General features: G+C 49.5%; 1 protein-coding gene across 1 annotated transcript in view; it reads right to left on the reverse strand.

The window, feature by feature from the left end:
• Positions 1–217: 217 nt before the first annotated feature.
• Positions 218–17,984, reverse strand: part of LOC107298262 (2-acylglycerol O-acyltransferase 2-A-like) — a 21,505-nt gene continuing 3,738 nt past the window's right edge. The window contains exons 2-6 of the mRNA XM_015827634.1: positions 16,459–16,637; positions 6,490–6,694; positions 4,597–4,771; positions 4,050–4,249; positions 218–372 (exon numbers count right to left, since the gene is read on the reverse strand). Coding sequence (XP_015683120.1) covers positions 218–372; positions 4,050–4,249; positions 4,597–4,771; positions 6,490–6,694; positions 16,459–16,637 — 914 coding nt within the window. The remainder of the gene's footprint in view (positions 373–4,049; positions 4,250–4,596; positions 4,772–6,489; positions 6,695–16,458; positions 16,638–17,984) is intronic.

Genomic DNA, 17,984 nt, shown 5'->3' on the forward strand with positions numbered 1-17,984 from the left:
TTCCATTTAACCTGACTGAGCCACAGCAACGCGTGGCCAGGTACAGCTAGTCCTAAATAAAAACAAATCTGCGTGAGGTTTTATTTTTTCCAACGATTTGTCCATTGGCCCCAAAAGGAATATATCTTTGGTTTCCATGGAAGATTCGCTTGACCCAGGCGGCTTCGATGTTTTCAGTTCTTTGTCGCCAGTGCCAAAGTTTGTGGTTTTTCGTGTCTCATACGAAAGAGAGATGTGTGTCTTCTGGCACGTTGTACTTCAATTTATGCTCCTCAAACAGCTTGCAGAGTGCCTCCTGGTATCTCTTATGGAGCTCATCAACTTCGTCTTGGCTGGGATTGTGCTTCTTCACCAGCTGAATGGGATTTCCCACTGGAGGGATCAAATAGGAGAAATAATAATTTAATTTAATTTAATTTAATTTAATTTAATTTAATTTAATTTAATTTAATTTAATTTAATTTAATTTAATTTAATTTAATTTAATTTAATTTAATTTAATTTAATTTAATAATTTAATTTAATTTAATTTAATTTAATTTAATTTAATTTAATTTAATTTAATTTATTCTATTCTATTCTATTCTATTCTATTCTATTCTATTATTATTCTATTCTATTCTATTCCTTTATTTGACTTGATTTTATCTTATTATTCTATTCTATTCTACTCTATTCTTTATTTTATTTGACTTGACTTATTTTATTTTATTTTATTACTTCATTTTATTATTTTATTTTATTTAAACTTGTGTGCCACCCATTTCACCAAAGGCGATTATAGGCAATTTACAGACATTGTTTAAAGTGCACTGCAGATAGTCCTTGATTTACAACAGTTCGTTTAGCGACCGTTCAAAGTTACAACGGCACTGAAAAAAGAGACTTAGACCAATTTTCACACTTACGACTGTTGTAGCCTCCCCATGGTCACGTGGTTAAACTTCAGAGGCTTGCAAACTGGCATGTACGTTCGGCAGTTGCAGCATCCCGGGGTGACACGTGATCCCCTTTTGCGACCTTCTGACACGCAAAGTCAAGGGGGAGGCCAGATCCACTTAACAACCGTGTGATTTAACTTAACAATTGCAGGGATCCACTTAAAGAGTGTGGTAAGAAATGTTGTAAAATGGGGCAACGCTCACTGAACAAATGTCCCAGCCACAGAAATGCCGGGCCCAATTGTCGTAAGTCGAAGACTTTCTGTAACGTAGTCTTAGCACAGGGGTCGGCAACATGAAACACTGAAAGAGCCACTTGGACCCGTTTCCCTCACAAAAGAAAAAACTGGGAGCCGCAAAATGTGTGTGTGTGTGTGCGCGCGCGGAACAGGGCACGTGATTGAAGAGGCTGGATCTGCTTCATTTTCTTCCCTCCGAGGCCGGAACCCCCAAAGCCCCTCCCCGCCTTGATCCAGAAAGATTTGCGTCTTTCTCGAACCCCGAATCGGTCCCTTCCAGTGAGTTGCCAAGCCTCCCCTCCCTCCTCCTTCCCTGGCAGCTACTGTGTTTAAATTTGCTTTTTCTTGGGTGGCTACAGAGCTTCCTTCGTTTTCTTTCCTTTCTATCCCTCTTCTCCCTCTCCCCGCCCCGCGCTCTCCCTCTCTGGGACTTTCTTCTTTCCGCCTTTTGGCGCGAAGGTTCCGAGGGAGCGGAGGAGGAGGCCGACGGGGAGAAGGAGCTGCTGCGGCAAATCTTCTGAGGCGGCAGTAGATGGCCGCTCGAGCTCCCCTATCTCAGCCTGCTGCGGGAGGCTGTAGTTCTGCCTACGGAAGAAGGTGAAGGGACGCGGCTGCCCATTCGCTGCCCCAGACGGGGCTGCCACCCGGCCTGGCCTAGGGAGACGCGTGGCTGGCTCGGCTTCCCAGGGAGTGATGCCCCCGCCGGCCACCAGCCCAGCCGGGACTGCCGCCCAGCCCGGCCTGGGGAGACGTTTGGCCTGCTCAGCTTTCCAGGGAGCTATGCCCCCGCCGGCTGCTGCCTGGTACAAGTAAGCTGGGGGGGCGTCCCACCTGCCCCACAGCCACTTCGTGGCAGTGCTTCACGGACACAGAGCCCCCTCCCTACCCCCACTGCAGGAGGATGGAGTTCTGCCTCCGGAGGAAAGCAAAGGGACGCAGCTGCCTGTTTGCTGCCCCAGCTGGGACTGCCCCCCCCGGCCCGGCCCAGGGAGACACGTGGTCGTCTCGGCTTCCCAGGAGCGATGCCCCTGCCGGCTGCCACTCCAGCTGGGACTGCCGCCTGGCCCGGGGAGACGCGTGGCCGGCTCGGCTTCCCAGGGAGTAATGCCCCCGCCGGCCACCAACCCAGCCATGACTGCCGCCTGGCCCGGCCCGGGGAGACGCGTGGCCGGCTCGGCTTCTCAGGGAGTGATGCCCCCGCCAGCCGCCAGCCCAGCCAAGACTGCCGCCCAGCCCGGCCCGGGAAGACACATGGCCTGCTCGGCTTTCCAGGGAGCGATGCCCCCGCTGGCTGCTGCCCCAGCCGGGACTGCCACCCGGCCCGGGGAGACACGTGGCCGGCTCGGCTTCCCAGGGAATGATGCCCCCGCTGGCCGCCGCCCCAGACAGGACTGCCGCCCGGCCCAGGGAGACATGTGGCTGACTCGGCTGCCCAGGGAGCAGCGCAGGGATGGCCCAGGAAGCGATGCCCCAGCCGAGACTGCCGCCTGGTACAAGTAAGCTGGGGGGCGCCACCTACCCCACAGCCGCTTGGCGGCAGTGCTCTACGGACTCAGAGCCCCCTCCCTCCCCCCCTTGCCACTGACCCTCTGTCTCCGGCTCTGCTGCTGCTTGGCCAACGGTCACGCCGTCTAGGCATCGGAGGGGCTGCTCTCCCTCGGGTGGGTCGCAGTTTGCGGGAGGGCTGGCCCGCTCAGCGGAGGCTCGGGCGGGCTGCTCCCAGCAGGGATCTTGGGGCTTCCCCACACGGCTCCCCAGCCACCTGCGCCTCAGACGGGGCCAGCCCAGGAAAGGGACTTCCTGGCCGCCCTTCTCCCAGGGGGCAAGGCACCCGGGCGCAGGGCCAATCAGGAGCCCTGCGAGGGGGCAAATCCGCATGACAGAGAGAGAGAGGGGGAGTGCAAGTGCCTCTCTCTCTCTCCTTGTCTCTCTCTGCAAATGGCGGAGGAGGCTCCGGAGCTGCAGGGGATGGCTCAAAGAGCCGCATGCGGTTCCGGAGCCGCGGGTTGCCGACCCGTGTCTTAGCATATCCGGTTGTGTTTCCTCTCTTGCCTACTTGGGAAGGCTAATAAGAGGAAACCTCGAACAATCCTCAAAGAAGGAAGAATGCGTCCAGCAGATCCTTCCTTGGTTTTTTTTTAAGTTTTATTGATTTTCTAGTTTTGCATTTAAATATTTAAAAAGCAATGTGGCAGCTGAGTTAATCGATAATTCAATAACACACAAATAACTTTAGTACAAGTCTCAAACTATTACATTAAATATTTCCTCTCTTTCCCCTTTGTGTTTACTATCTCGTGTTTAAACTAATACAATTCTTATTATATCAAGTAAATAAAAATAACTTACATCTTACATCAAATAATTAATAATACAGTATAACATTCTTATTTTCTATTAATTTCCAAATGTCTTAAATTTAGTAACCAAAATTTCTCTCATGTCAACATTAAATACGTCCTCTCTTTTTCTCTTGGTGTCTACTATCTCATATTTAAGCTAGTAATTTTTATTATAGCAGCTAAGTAAAAACATATTTATTACATTTATCAACAGAGTTTTAGCTTACATATACCTTAATTACTTTTACATTCAACCTTTATAAGCAAACCAATATTCAAATTTAACTTTTAATATTTATGCTTCCACGTTTTAAATGACCAAAGTTTTCTTTATCTCAGCTCATGACAAAATCTAGTATTCAAAGTACACATCTTGTCTATTTGAGTATGTTCTATTTTAATTCTCACTAATAAGTCAAAAACCACATTTTCTTCAGCCTTATTCTAGCTTTCTTTCTTTGTCAACTCGCCTTCCTTGTTTTCCCTGCCTCTCATTTCTGGACGCCACAGAAGAAACACGGACTTACCCACGGTGAAGATTGGCTTCCGGTATGGAATAAACCCAAAGGTGTACTGGAAGATCCCTCTGGCGTAGAAGAGAGGCAGGGAGAATCCCATGATCTTCTGCAAACGCTCTTGTGTCCACCTCACCCAGGATCCTTTGGGGTTTTCGACCTGATCGTACAGCTCATTCTCTCCGAAAGAGAACACGGGGACGAGCGGCGTGCTAGGAACCGAGAGGAACCAGAAGGAGAGATGGAATCAAACAGATTGAGATAACTGAGGAAGGCTGGGTGGCTGCAAATAACAGATTCGAGCACTCTTTCTCAAGCTTTGCACGTTGAAGGAAAACACGGTAATATTTCATGTGATCAGTGGTGGGATTCAAATAGGTGAACAACCGGTTCTCTGTGTGAATGCCGCTTCTGGAAGTCCATTCTGGGCCTAGGCAACAAAAAATTAGCTACCGGTTCTGCCGAAGTAGTGCGAACCGGTTGAATCCCACCACTGCGTGTGATGTACATTGTACAAGACGATCAGGACACCCCCCCAAAAAAAGCTGTTCCTACTTACCCGTTTTCTATGGCCAGCCGAACAAAGCCCTTGCGGTTCTCTAACACGAGGGTGTAAGCTCCGGGACGGGCGTCTAGGGCTTCCTTGGCCCCTCCCACAACTATGACTATGATATTCCCACCTTCCTTCTTCCTCAAGACATAGGAAATAGATTCCTTGTCCGAGGGAATTAAGCCTGGGTGAAGCAAAGCAGGAAAAAGAAGAACATTAAAGCCCTGTACAACACACACACACACACAGATACCCATTAAATAGCCTTAACAGGGAGTAACAGAGCTGGAAAGGACCTTGGAGGTCATCTTCTAGTCCAGCCCCCTGCTCAAGCAAGGCACCCTACTATTTCAGACAAATGGCTGTCCAGTCTCTTCTTGAAAACCTCTAGTGTTGGAGCGCCCGCAACTTCTGGAGGTAAGCCACTCACTTTCCTCCTTCTTGTCCATCCAGGTCAAAAATACAGAGAGTCCTCAACTCACGACCTCAACTGAGCCCCAAAATGTCCATTGCTAAGCCAGGCAGTTGTTAAGTGATTTGATGACCTTTTTGCCACATTTGTTAAGCGAATCACTGCAGTTCTGAAATGCTCCAATTTGGCTTCCCCCTTTGACTTGGCTTGGCTTGGAAGGTCGCAAAAGGGGATCACATGACCCTGGAACACTGCAACCGTCATAAATAGGAGTCAGTTGCCATGCGTCCGAATTTTGATCATGTGACCCATGGGGATGCTGCGAGGGTCGTAAGTGTAAAAAACGGTCCTAAGTCCCTTTTTTCAGTGCCGTTGTATCTTTGAACAGTCACTAAATGAATCATAAAAAGTCGAGGACAACCTGTAAATGGCATGAAAACCAATCCACAGGTTTTCTCCTAGGAGACTTTTCCCCACCTTTCCGCCAGAGCAAAATCTGGCAAAATTCCCAAAGGATCTTCACCATGCCCTAAATGGGAAGAAGCTTTCAAGACGCTTGGAGTCCTTGCAGTCCTAGTGGACGATCACTTAAACACGAGCTGACTGTGCGCGACGGCAGCCGAAAAAGCTAATACAATCCTGGGTTTTGCAAACGGAGGCATAGAATCAAAATCAGGTGAACTATTAGCACCGCTTTATAAAGCCTTAGTAAGGCCCCGGCGGGAATACTGCATCCAGTTTTGGACACCACATTACAAAAAAGATGTTGAGACTTTGGGAAAAAGTGCAGAGAAGAGCAACTGAGACGATTAAAGGCCTGGAGACAGAAACATATGAAGAATGGATTCAGGACTTGGGTATGGCTAGTTTAGAGAAAAGAAGGCCTGCGGGGGACATGATAGCAGCATTCTAGTATTTGAGGGGCTGCTACAAGGAGGAGGGGGTCAATTTATTTTCCAAAGCACCAGAAGAAGACAAAAAACAATGGATGGAAACTAATCAAGGAGAGAAGCAACCTGGAATTAAGGAGAAACTTCCTGACAGTGAGAACAATCAACCAGTGGAACGACTTGCCTCCAGAAATTATGGGTGCTTCATCACTGGAGGTTTTTAAGAATGGACTGGACAGCCATTTGTCTGAAATGGTATAGGGGAGGGGTAGGCAACCTTGGCTCTTTTATGACTTGTGGACTTCAACTCCCAGAATTCCTGAGCCAGCATGGGGGAAACCTTGACCTCTTCATGACTTGTGGACTTCAAATCCCAGAATTCCTGAGCCAACATGGCTGGCTCAGGAATTCTGGGAGTTGAAGTCCACGAGTCATAAAAGACCCAAGGTTGCCTACCCCTGATATAGGGTCTCCTGCTTGAGCAGGGGGCTGGACTAGAAGACCTCCAAGGTCCCTTCCAGCTCTATTCTGATTGATTGATTGATTTTGCTCTTCCAAAAGTTTCCCAATGAATCAGAAATCCCTTCCAAGTCGGCTTACCTAAACTCATCACGTAATCCCGGAAAAAGGGGAATCGGAACAACACATTCAACATCATCGGGTGAGGCTTCAGGCCTGGGAAGTGTTTGGAAAAGCCGGTGGCTTCGGTGCTGAAATTAATGGTGCCGCCAATCAGCACGACGCCGTGAGGATGAAAGCCGAAGATGTAGTTCTTAGATGGATCCAAATCTGCCGTCTTCACCAGCTGGAAGACCAAAGGCATTTAGGATACTTGTCCATTTCTTATTTATTTATTTTATTTATATCCAGGATTAATTACTCCCCCCCCTTTTACTGGTGTTATGATGATGATAAGGATTCTGTTGCTTTGCATGTACACTGAGTGCTTCTGCACCGGGGACAATTTCCTTGTGTGTCTAATCACACTTGGCCAAATAAAGGATTCAGCTCAATCCAATCCAATCCAAGTCCAAGGTGGTGAACATATCCAACCCCACTTTCACTTTCTATTTTCCCCACAACAGCACCCTGAGAGAGAGAGAGAGAGAGAGAGAGAGAGAGAGGGAGGGAGGGAGGGAGGGAGAGAGAGGGAGAGAGAGAGGAAAGAAGAGAGAGGGAGGGAGGGAGGGAGAGAGAGGGAGAGGGATGGAGGGAAGGAGGAAGGAAGGGAAGGAGTAAGGGAGGAAGGGAGAGAGAGAAGTAGAGAGGGAGGGAGAGAAAGCGAGAAAGAGGGAGGGAGGGAAGGAGGAAGGAAGGGAGGGAGGGAGGGAGGGAGGGAGAGGGAGGGATGGAGGGAGGGAGGGAGAGAGAGAGACAGAGAGAGGCAGAGAGGCCCAAAGTCACCCAGAGAAAGAAATATTTTGGGGAATATTAAAAAGGCAGAATATTATATTTCCCCAAAGGAATAATGGAGAAAATCTTAGGCAGAAACAACTCTCCCCCCCCAAGTCTCTCTGCCCCAAGCAGAAACCATCTCTGTAGAAATGCAGATTTGATAATCCTTTCAGAAAGACCGGAGCCAGGAAGCTTGGAGCTGATGGGATTAAAAAAAGACCCCTAGAACCAGCAACCCCTCATCCAAAAATCCAATACAGGACATAGCTGTTTTGTTTTCTGCTTGGTTCAGCATTGAAGAGGCAGCAATAGAAACAAGTACTTCTTTATTGAAGAAAAAAAACTGACAAGCCTTACTTCGCCCCTATTTATACATTCAGCTCTGGGCGGTGTCAGCCAATGAGAGTACAGCATTCTCCCACTCAAATGCATAATAATCAGCCTTGTAGACAGCAAGTCTAGCTAGCAGGCCATGTGGTCTGCTAACCGTTCCTGCCCAGATTCCAGCCACCTGCTTCATAAATTTAACTCACTACATTACACCCCTCCCCTCTGGTTCTTTGACATTACAAAGCATTGTTTGTTGTTCAAAGATCACACACATTCAAAAAGCACAATAGCAGGCTGGCCTGTTCCGGTAGACCCGAGCCTTTGTCCATTGCCCCGTGGCTGGCCTATTCCAGTAAGCCTGAGCCAGAGTTCTGCGGTGGTGAAGTAGAATCCACCAGATCGGCGTGAAAAGCCGATGGAGAACAATGTCCCGTGGGCGCAATGCCTGAGTTAGGAGCAGTCTCGGCGGCAAAATCCCTGTTCGGCGATCGCAATGTCCCGCTTTCACTGAGAGACTCAGATGCACAATCGCAATCGTGTTCCTCCTCCCCCCCGAGAGCAGAGTCAGGAGCGGAAGAGTGGCGTGGTAACCTCCAACGCAGCTGGTCAATGTGCCTGCGGAGCACACGACCGTCTTCCAGGGCTACTCTGTATGAGAGCAGCCCTGACACCTTGCAAACCACAGCTACCACCCACAGTGCTCCTTGCCCGTAGTTCCGAGCCCAAACCGGACCACCCACTTGCAAGTGCCTCGGTGTCTTAGGCTGCGGCACTTGTGAAGCGACCCTGTCTGGATGTAGGCAATCCAGCTTTGTGATCAGACGGCGCCCCCATCTTAATTCAGCTGGGCTTTTGCCGGTAGAAGTGCAGGGCGCTGTGCGTTGGCAGAGTAGGAAATCTGCCAGCCTGTGGTGCCATGGGTGATTCTCTTCAAGGATTCCTTGGTGGTTCTGACCATGCATTCCGCTTGACCGTTAGAGGCCGGGTGGAAGGGAGCTGAAGTGGCATGCCTAATCATATTTGCCCTTAAAAAAGGACTGAAACTCTGCAGAAGTTAAATTGAGCCCCATTGTCGGAGACTATGACATCGGGGAGCCCATGCGTTGCAAAGATGCTGTGCAGAACCTGGATGGTCCTGGCAGTCGTCATAGTGGACACTGGAACGACCTCTAGCAACTTGGAGTGACTGTCCACAACAATGAGGAAGAGTTGCCCCTGAAAGGGGTCAGCAAAATCAATATGGATCCTCAACCAAGGGGCTTGTGTGGTCTCCCATCTATGCACAGGAGCATGTGGCATTTCTGGCCTTGACTGCTGGCAAATGAGGCACCTGTGGACCTGGGCCTCAATGTCTTTATCGAGCCGAGGTCACCAGAGGTAGCTACACACGAGCGCCTTCATCCGGACTATGCCCGGATGTCCCTCATGCAGAGAATCAAGGACTCTAGTCCTCAGTGAAGTCAGGATGACTACCCTGCTGCCCCACAAAATACAACCCTTAAAGGTGGATAACTCATGCTTCCTTTTCCAGAACGTCTAGAAGTTAGGGCCAGGACACGTTTCCGGCCATCCTGTGAGCACACAATTCAACACGCGGCTCAACGTGCTATCAGAAACTGTTTCTGCAGCAACATCCCCTGCATTAAGGGGAGACTCTGGCAAATCCTGGATAGCCAGGATGTGGTTAGCTGGAGCAGGATCTGTTTCTAATAGCTATAGAGGCAACCTACTAAGGCCGCCAGCATGGCCCATTTCTTTACCCAGTTTGTGAACCAGGCAATAGTCATAAGCAGATAAGAATGTTGACCACCTCAACATTCTAGGAGAGATAATTTGGGGTGTCTGCTTGTTCGTAGTAAACAACCCCAGAAGCGGCTTGTGGTCTGTGAAGACTGTGAAGTGGCGGCCATACAAAAAGTCATGAAACTTTTTTATGCCAGCCACAATGGCCAATGCCTCCCTATCTATTTGTGCATAATTGCGTTCTGCAGCAGAAAGAGTCCTGGAGTTATAGGCTATAGGGTGTCCCATCAGCACTGATATGACTTAACACAGCTCCGATCCCGTATGGGGATGCATCGCATGCGATGCTGACTGGCAACTACTCATTGAAATGAGCTAACACCGGATTTGAGGACAACAACGTTTTAACTGCAGCAAAACCCCTCTCGTGGACACTCGTCTACTTCCATGGGGCCTGTTTGTCCAAGAGCCGGTGTAATGGCTCTGCCACTGCAGCCTTGTGGGGAAGGAAGGCATGATAAAAATTAAGGAGTCCCAGGAAGGCCTGAAGCTTCGACTTGGGACTGGGTGCCTGCTGAATTGCTTTGATCTTGGATTCAGCAGGATGAATGCCTTCAGCATCTATACGAAACCCCAGGAATTCTGTGGAAGTTACTCCAATTTTGCATTTCTCCTGTTTGAGCTTCAGCCCCACTTTGCGGAAACACTGCAAGACGGCCCGGAGCCTGTCAGCGAGGTTTTTGACTGATTCCCCAGCTATGAGGACATTATCGAATTATGGGCATGCACCCAGAATGTTGCGGAGCGTGTGCTCCATCACACTCTGAAAAATGCCAGGGGCTACATTAACCCCAAATTGTAACCTTCGCACCTTGAAAGCTCCCCGGTGGGTTACAATGGTTTGGGCCTCAGCCGTAGCGTCATCCACCAGCAGCTGCTGATAGGCCTGGGCCAAATCTAATTTGGCGAAAATGCGACTTCCCTGTAGAGATGCCAAAATATGGCTCACTACAGGCACCAGATAGGAGTGCTGCTGGAGAGCTTTGTTTAGCGTGCATTTATAGTCAGCACAAATGCAGACTTCTCCATTGACCTTAAGTGGCGTGACAATGGGAGTTTCCCATGGACTACAGTCCACTGGCTCCAAAATGCCTTGTGTCGTGATTCCGTGCCAGCCTGTGTTCCCAACAGCTGAGTCTGGGGAATCTGAGGAGGAGGTGGAGGAGGCATTTGAAGGGCCATCAGGGTCAGAGGGAGACTCTGATGAATTACAAGACTCACGGTTTGATGAAGAGCCTGGGCCCTCCAGTCGTGTTCCTGATGAAGCTCGGGAAAGAGAATGAGTCAGACTCAGAGGACTCACACCTGATGGACATGCTGATTGATGCTCGTACACGCCGGCAATTAGCGAGAGCAGATCAGCAGGAGTCAATACGACAACTCCAGGGAAAAAGGAGAAGGCACTGAGAGGCAACGCCTTGGGACTGCGGTATAAAAAGGGGAGGTGTGGGTGGTGCTGGTTGCTGAAGGCAACCGTTGCAAAATACTTCATGGGATCATGTTCTTTTCATCTTGCCGGTGACTACTTTCTGTTTGCATCGTGTTTCCTGTGGACAATTTCCTCCATTTGGATTGTGTTTTGCTGCTTTTGTTTCTGGACTATTTGGCAGGTTTGTCACCCATATTAAAAGGGGTTTGTTTTGTTTTAAGTCTCCAGCCTGTTTTCTCAGCAGGGGTTTGGTCCTTGTGCCTTTAACAAGGATGGCTATAGGCTGGGATAGAACACCTTGCTGCAACAGTTTGTCCAGCTCTGCATTGATTCTCTTCTTCAGGGCAAAAGGCACCCGATGAGGCTTAATCCTTATCGGTGCTATCTTAGGGTCAAGCCGGAGGGAAATTGGGGGCCCTTTGTATGCCCCTAACTCTGAGCTGAAAACATCAGCAAACTCTTTACACACCGCCGAGAGACTCGACGTTTGCAAGCTGTTTAACCCAGTCACTCGAATTCCCAAAGCATCAAACCAATCGAGCCCAATTAGGCTAGTGCAGTTTCCCTCAACAACTATGACGTCCAAAGGACCCTGAACTGCACCCCGAGTGTGGCCTCCCCCTTTACGTTTACCCGGGAATTTTGGAAGTCAGTTAAGAAGAGGTTCGACAGTCTGAGCTTAACTCGTTTGCTGCTTCGACTGCAAATCTGCTGAAGTGTCCTTTGGGAGATTATCGATAGAGCTGAACCCGTGTCCAACTCCATGTCAGAAGGAACCCCTTGCTACTTGACTTTGAGGTGTAACTTCTCCTTGAGTATGCGATGGGCGGCTGTCCTACACATGCTCCTTCTACTCTTGCAAAAACGCACCCTGTTTTAATTGGGGACCCCAGTACCTTTCCGAGGCAACTCTTCTGATGAATATTTTTTCCTGCGACCCAAACAAACAGCGGCAATGTGGCCTTGTTTGCCACATGCCCAGCAAGTGGCTTTGTGGAACCGACAGTCAGCCCGTTTGTATTGGCCTCTGCACCCGATGCACCGAGGGAAGGAAACTGCCTTGTCGGGTTACCGTTGAGGTCTTCTTTCCGGGGGTTGCTGCAACTGATCGACTTTGTGGTCTGATTAGGAGTCTTCAGCCCTCTCGATGTCCTCGTGGTGGACGGCCTCCATGCAAGGAGGGTTCTTGGAGAGCCGCAAGACCTTAACAGCTCTGCCGGCTGCTTCTTCGGCCATTATCTCTCTCAACGCATCTTGAAAAGAAATAGTCTCTTTAGCAAAGATCTTCTGTTGCAGTTCTCGGCTCCTCAGACCACAAACTAAGCGATCCCACAACCTTTCTTCAAGATCTTTGAATTCGCATGGCCGTGCAGCTTGGCGAAGGGTGGCTATGAAGTCGTCGGTGGACTCGCCGGGATGCTGGTCTCGCTGTTCAAAAGCGTGCCGCCAAGCAATGACCAAAAGCTTGTGCTTAAAATGTTCTTTGAGCATCTTCTTGAGTTCTGCATACGCGATGGACTCGAGCGGTGCTGGTGCAACCAAGATCTCTGCGATATCGAAAGTGGCTTGACCGCAAACACACAAGAGCATCGCGGCCTTCAATCCGTCGTCTCGAAGTTGGTTTACCCTCAGGTAATTTTCAACTCTCGCGATGTAGGAACTCCACCTCTCTGGATGAGCGACGTCGAATTCAGAGAGTTTTCCGATCTTCGCCATGGTGAGTCTTTCGCGGCCTTTTCAATGCCTCGTGCTGCGCAGGCTTCCGTGGAACTTCCAGGGCGAAAACGAGAAAGCACTCTCCTCCAGCGTTTTTGTACTGGGAAGATAGAGTGAGGGGGGGTGGAACGCCGTTCCAACCAAGCGTTTGCTAGGCTTGACCCCCGTAGTGACTCAGCTCTTTGAACTGCGGCAGCACAATCCCACCTTCGTCACCAATGTTCTGTTTTCTGCTTGATTCAGCATTGACGAGGCAGCAATAGAAACAAGTACTTCTTTATTGAAGTCAAAACAGAAACTAACAAGCATTGCTCCGCCCCTATTTATACATTCAGCTCTGGGCGGCATCAGCCAATGAGAGTACAGCATTCTCCCGCTCAAATGCATAATGATCAGCCTTGTAGATAGCAAGTCTGGCTAGCAGGCCACGTGGTCTGCTAACCGTTCCTGCACAGATTCCAGCCACCTGCTTCATAAATTTAACTCAATACATTACAATAGCCATCAACCACAGCCCCAGGGAAGCAAGACATGACCGTTAGGACGTAATAGGATTAACCCACCACCATCAGGATACCAAAAGGGCACCACTGAACCTCAGGTCAAAGTTCCTGCCATAGGAACAAGAACAAGTCCAAACACAAAAGCCCAAGAAGGTATAAAAACCCACCGCTCCCAGCAACATGTGGTCAGCTGCCCCAGAGCCACATGCTGTTGTGCTTCTGCTCTTCAATAAACAAGAACCTTCTTTCAAAGGCAGCCTCCATTTTATTTATTCCCGGCTTGGACTGGACCCTGAAAGAAGATTTTTCTTTCAACAATGCCTAAGGCAGGACTAGAACTCAGCGTCTCCTGGTGATTGGCCCAAAGTACCCAGCCGGCTTTCGTGCCTAAGGCGGGACTAGAACTCCTGATCTCCTGCTAGACCTGATACCTTAACCACTAGACCAAACTGGCTCTCTTATGCTGTCTCAGCTCTCTTTTGTAAGAAAGACGGTGAAAGGATGGGTTATACTGGGTTGGATTGTATGACCTCTGAGGTCCCTTCTGACTCTTACATTCTATGAGGCTAAGATGACCCTTCGCCTTGTTTCTCAAAGCACAGCTGCCATTTTTGTTCCCCTGCCACACTCATTGATCTGAGCACACTGAGCTTTTCCCTTCCTGAACTTCCAGGCTTCTTCTGCTCACTGCATTCAATTTATCACCAGGCGCATCAGGCACAGGCAGATCCCAGCTGTTTACTAGCCACTCGCAATGGGCGTCTTTCACAATTCCTTCTGATTAATGAGGCTGTAATGGAGCTCACGGCTATGAACTGGCCTGGTTGAGTACATCATGTTCCTCCTTTAATCCTTACAAAGTTAATTCTTTAGAAATGGGATTATCTCTCTCTCTCCCTCTCCCTCTCCCTCTCCCTCTCCCTCTCCCTCTCTCTCTCTCTCTCTCTCATTCCCTCTCATTCTCTCTCTCTCTCTCTCTCTCACACACACACACACAAACTTGTTTATGTATCTATCTCTCTATCTATCTCTATTTCTCTATCATATATCATCTCTCTCTCTCTCTCCATCCATCTATATCTATCTATCTATCTATCTATCTATCTATCTATCTATCTATCTATCATCTATCTATCTATCTATCTATCTATCTATCTATCTATCATCTATCTATCTATCTATCTATCTATCTATCTATCTATCTATCTAGATCTATCTATATTTCCATCTATCTATATATCTATTTATATTTCTCTCTATATATATCTATCCATCCATATCTATCTATCTATCTATCTATCTATCTATCTATCTATCTATCTATCTATCTATCTATCTATCTATAGGAGAAGAGAAGAGAAGAGAAGAGAAGAGAAGAGAAGAGAAGAGAAGAGAAGAGAAGAGAAGAGAAGAGAAGAGAAGAGAATTTTTTATTGGCCAAGTGTGATGGGACACACAAGGAATTTGTCTCCGCTGCATCATCTCTCATTGCACATGCAAGCAACAAGCGATAAATCATGATCATAATCATAAAATACAATCATCATTTATCCGTTAAAGGACAATAATTCAGTGAGTTTTACCCCATTTTGTGACCTTTCTTACCACAGTGGTTAGGTGAATCACTGCAGCTGTTAAGTTAGTAACGTGGTTGTTAAGTGAATCTGTCTTCCCCATGGACGTTGCTTGTCAGAAGGTTCCAAAAGGAAACACTGCAACCGTCCTAAGTACATGCCAGTTGCCAAGCATCTGAATTTCAATCAGATCAGCTCGGGGATGCTGCAGCCTCTGTGAAAAGCGCTCATCAGTCACTTTTTTCAGGCCCGTTGTAACTTCAAACGGTCACTAAATGAATGGTTGTAAGTCAAGGACTGCTTGTATAAATCTCCCGTCATCTCGTTGACAGCCTCTTTCTCCACCCATTATGCAGCTGGAGGCTCTGCTGCCTCTTATCCGCTTGTTCCCTAAGCAGCATCTCTTCGTCCCCGTCTCCCAAGGTCTTTCTCCCATGCCATTATACTCCTTCCCTCTAGAGCGGTTCTCAACCTGTGGGTCGTGACCCTTTTGGGGGTCGAACGACCCTTTCACAGTGGTCACCTAAGGCCATCGGAAAACACATATTTCTGATGGTCTTAGGAACCGAGACATCGTTCCGCATCCGTCTCCGCATGGCCTCCTCCGCCATTTGCAGAGAGAGAGACAGAGAGGCACTTTCGCTTCCCTTCTCTCTCTCTCTCTCTCTCTCTCTCTCTCTCTCTCTCTCTCTCTCTCGCAAGCTGCGGCCCAAGGGAGACCAGCCCCTGCGATCCCCAGCCAGCCCGACCATTGGACCCGCTGGCCAGGAAGGCGTGCCGGAGTCCAGGCTGCCGGGAAGGAAGAAGGAGATTCAGCAAAGGTAGGAGAGGAGAGCCGCCTCTTGGGGCCTGGCGCTGGCAGCGGCTTCCTTGCCATCCTCTTCCTCCTCCCCTTCTTCCTCCTCCTGCCCCCAAGGCAGCTCGGGCGGGCGCCGGGACAAGAGGGGTGCCTTGGGGGGAGCAGTCGGGCTGGCGGAGGGGCTAGCGGGCCGCGCGGCATCAGCCCCCACCGCGGCTCCATGGATGGACGGAGGACAAGGCCGGGCAGCGTAGAGTCCCAGCGGGGGCAGCGGCTGGGCCGGAGGTGGCAGGGACCACCGATGATGCAGTAGTGGCCACTGGAGCCGCTGCCTCTTGTCCTGCTCCCCCTCCCTGCCCGTTTAGCTGAGGACGCAGTGGAGGCTGGGCCGGGGGTGGCGGGGACCCCTGACGATGCTGCCATAAGAGAAAGAGGAAAGAGAGAGAAACAGAGGAAAAGAAAGAGAGAGAGGAAAGAGAGAAAGAGAAAGGGAAGAAACAAAGAAAGAGAGAGAGGAAAGAGAAAGAGAGAAAAAGAGAGGAAAGAGAGGAAAGAGAGAGAGAGAAAGAGAAAGAGAGAGAGGAAAGAGAGAAACGGGGAGAGGAAAGAGAAAAAGAGGAAAGAGGGAAAGAGAGGAAAGAGGGATAGAGAGAAGAGAGAGAAGAAAGAGAGAAAGAAGAGAGAGATGAAAGAGAAAGAGAAGAAAGAGAGAAAGAGAAAAAGAGAAGAAAGAGAAAGAGGAAAGAGAGAAACAGAAAAAGAGAGGAAAGAGAGAAAGAGGGAGAAAAGAGAGAGAGAAGAGAGAGAGGAAAGAGAAAGAGAGGAAAGAGAGAGAGAAAGAGGGAGAGGAATGGCGCTTCTCCAACCAGGCTGGGTGGACCCGGCGGAGCAGCCTTCCTGCCCCCCCTCCCTGGCCAGCTGGATGGGGGGTTGGGGGTCACCACAACATGAGGAACTGTATTAAAGGGTCGCAGCATTAGGAAGGTTGAGAACCACTGCTGAGTCGAGGGGGACACGTACCGAGATCGGGAAATAATCTTTCATGTATCGCCAGATCACCAAATTCCGCATCCAGTGGGAGTGCCGCCCACCTTTGCTCGGGGTGTCCCAGTCGAACGCCCACCAGGCAGCATAGAGGGTGCTGATTAGCCAGAAGCGTGTGAAGAGGAGGAGGATGAAGACGGCAATGCAGCACTGAGCTGGAGGAAGAAAAGGGAGAATTGTTAGGGGTCTTTCACGTTAACATGTTTGATTCCCTAATCAGGAATAACAGAGCTGGAAGGGACCTTGGAGGTCTTCTGGTCCAGCCCCCTGCACAAGCAGGAAACCCTATTCCAGTGGTGGCGAACCTATGGAACGGGTGCCAGAGGCAGCACTCGGAGCCCTCTCTGTGGGCACACGTTCCGTTGCCCCAGCCTTGCCTCCCCCTGTGACCCCCTCCTCACCAGCAACCCCCTTGGAGGAGAGTTGCCCCCGAGCGTGGCCCATGCGGAGCAGCGCAGCCAAGGACATGGCAGCCGGGCAGTGTAGACAAGACTCTGCCCTCACGCCCCAAAATGCACAGTTGATGTTGCGGGGCGCGGGCAGAGGGCGTGGCTGCCATGGTGCTGCTGGGCTGCCTGGGCAATTTGTAGCGGGCCCTGGAGGCGGTGATTAGTCCTGCAGGCAGGCAGGGTGGGGCTGAGTGGGGGCGGGGCAGGGGGTTGAGCGGGGCGGGGCCAGTTTTTGGACACTTGGTCTCTAAAAGATTTGCCATCACTGCCCTATTCCATTTCAGACAAGTGACTGTCCAGTCCAGGGGTAGGCAACCTTGGCTCTTTTATGACTTGTGGACTTCAACTCCCAGAATTCCTCAGCCAGCCATGCTGAGGGGAAAAGGAGAGTTTCCAAGTTGAGCCATAGTGGCTCAGGAATTCTGGGAGTTGAAGTCCATGAGTCATGAAGGGGCCTTAGTTCCCCCATGCTGGCTCAGGAATTCTGGGAGTACCTCTTTCCTAGTCCCTGAAAAACACTTTTGCATGGAATTGCTCTTTTGGTAAATCAAATACAGTAAGTGCTGGTGGTGAGTACAAATGCAGATGTTTTCTCCTTAGTTCCAGATTGCTTCTCTCCTTGATTAGTTTCATCCAAGATATGTTATAAAGGTACTCCTTGGCTTATGACCCCTATTGGACTCAAAATCTCTGTCGCTAAGTGAGAGTGCTGTGAAGCGAATTTTGCCCTGTTTTACTCCTTTCTTGCCAGAAATGAACCACTGCAATTAAGTTAGTAACACGGTTGTTAAGTGAATCTGGCTTCCCAAATTGACTTTGCTTGTCAGAAGGTCGCAAAAGGGGATCACATGATCCCCCCAGGATGCTGGGACCATCATAAATATGAACCACTTGCCAAGCGTCTGGGACTGTTGCGATGGTTGTCAGCTTGAAAAAACAGTCATAAGACACTTTTTTCCAGTGCCCTTGTGACGTTGGTCACTAAATGAATTGTTGTAAGTCGAGGCCAACAAAAAAGAAAGGCAGATCCCTGCCTGAAGGAGCTTGCAAAAC

Source organism: Protobothrops mucrosquamatus, unplaced genomic scaffold (genome assembly GCF_001527695.2).
Source record: "Protobothrops mucrosquamatus isolate PMUCROS unplaced genomic scaffold, P.Mucros_1.0 scaffold3824, whole genome shotgun sequence".
NCBI lineage: Eukaryota > Metazoa > Chordata > Lepidosauria > Squamata > Viperidae > Protobothrops > Protobothrops mucrosquamatus.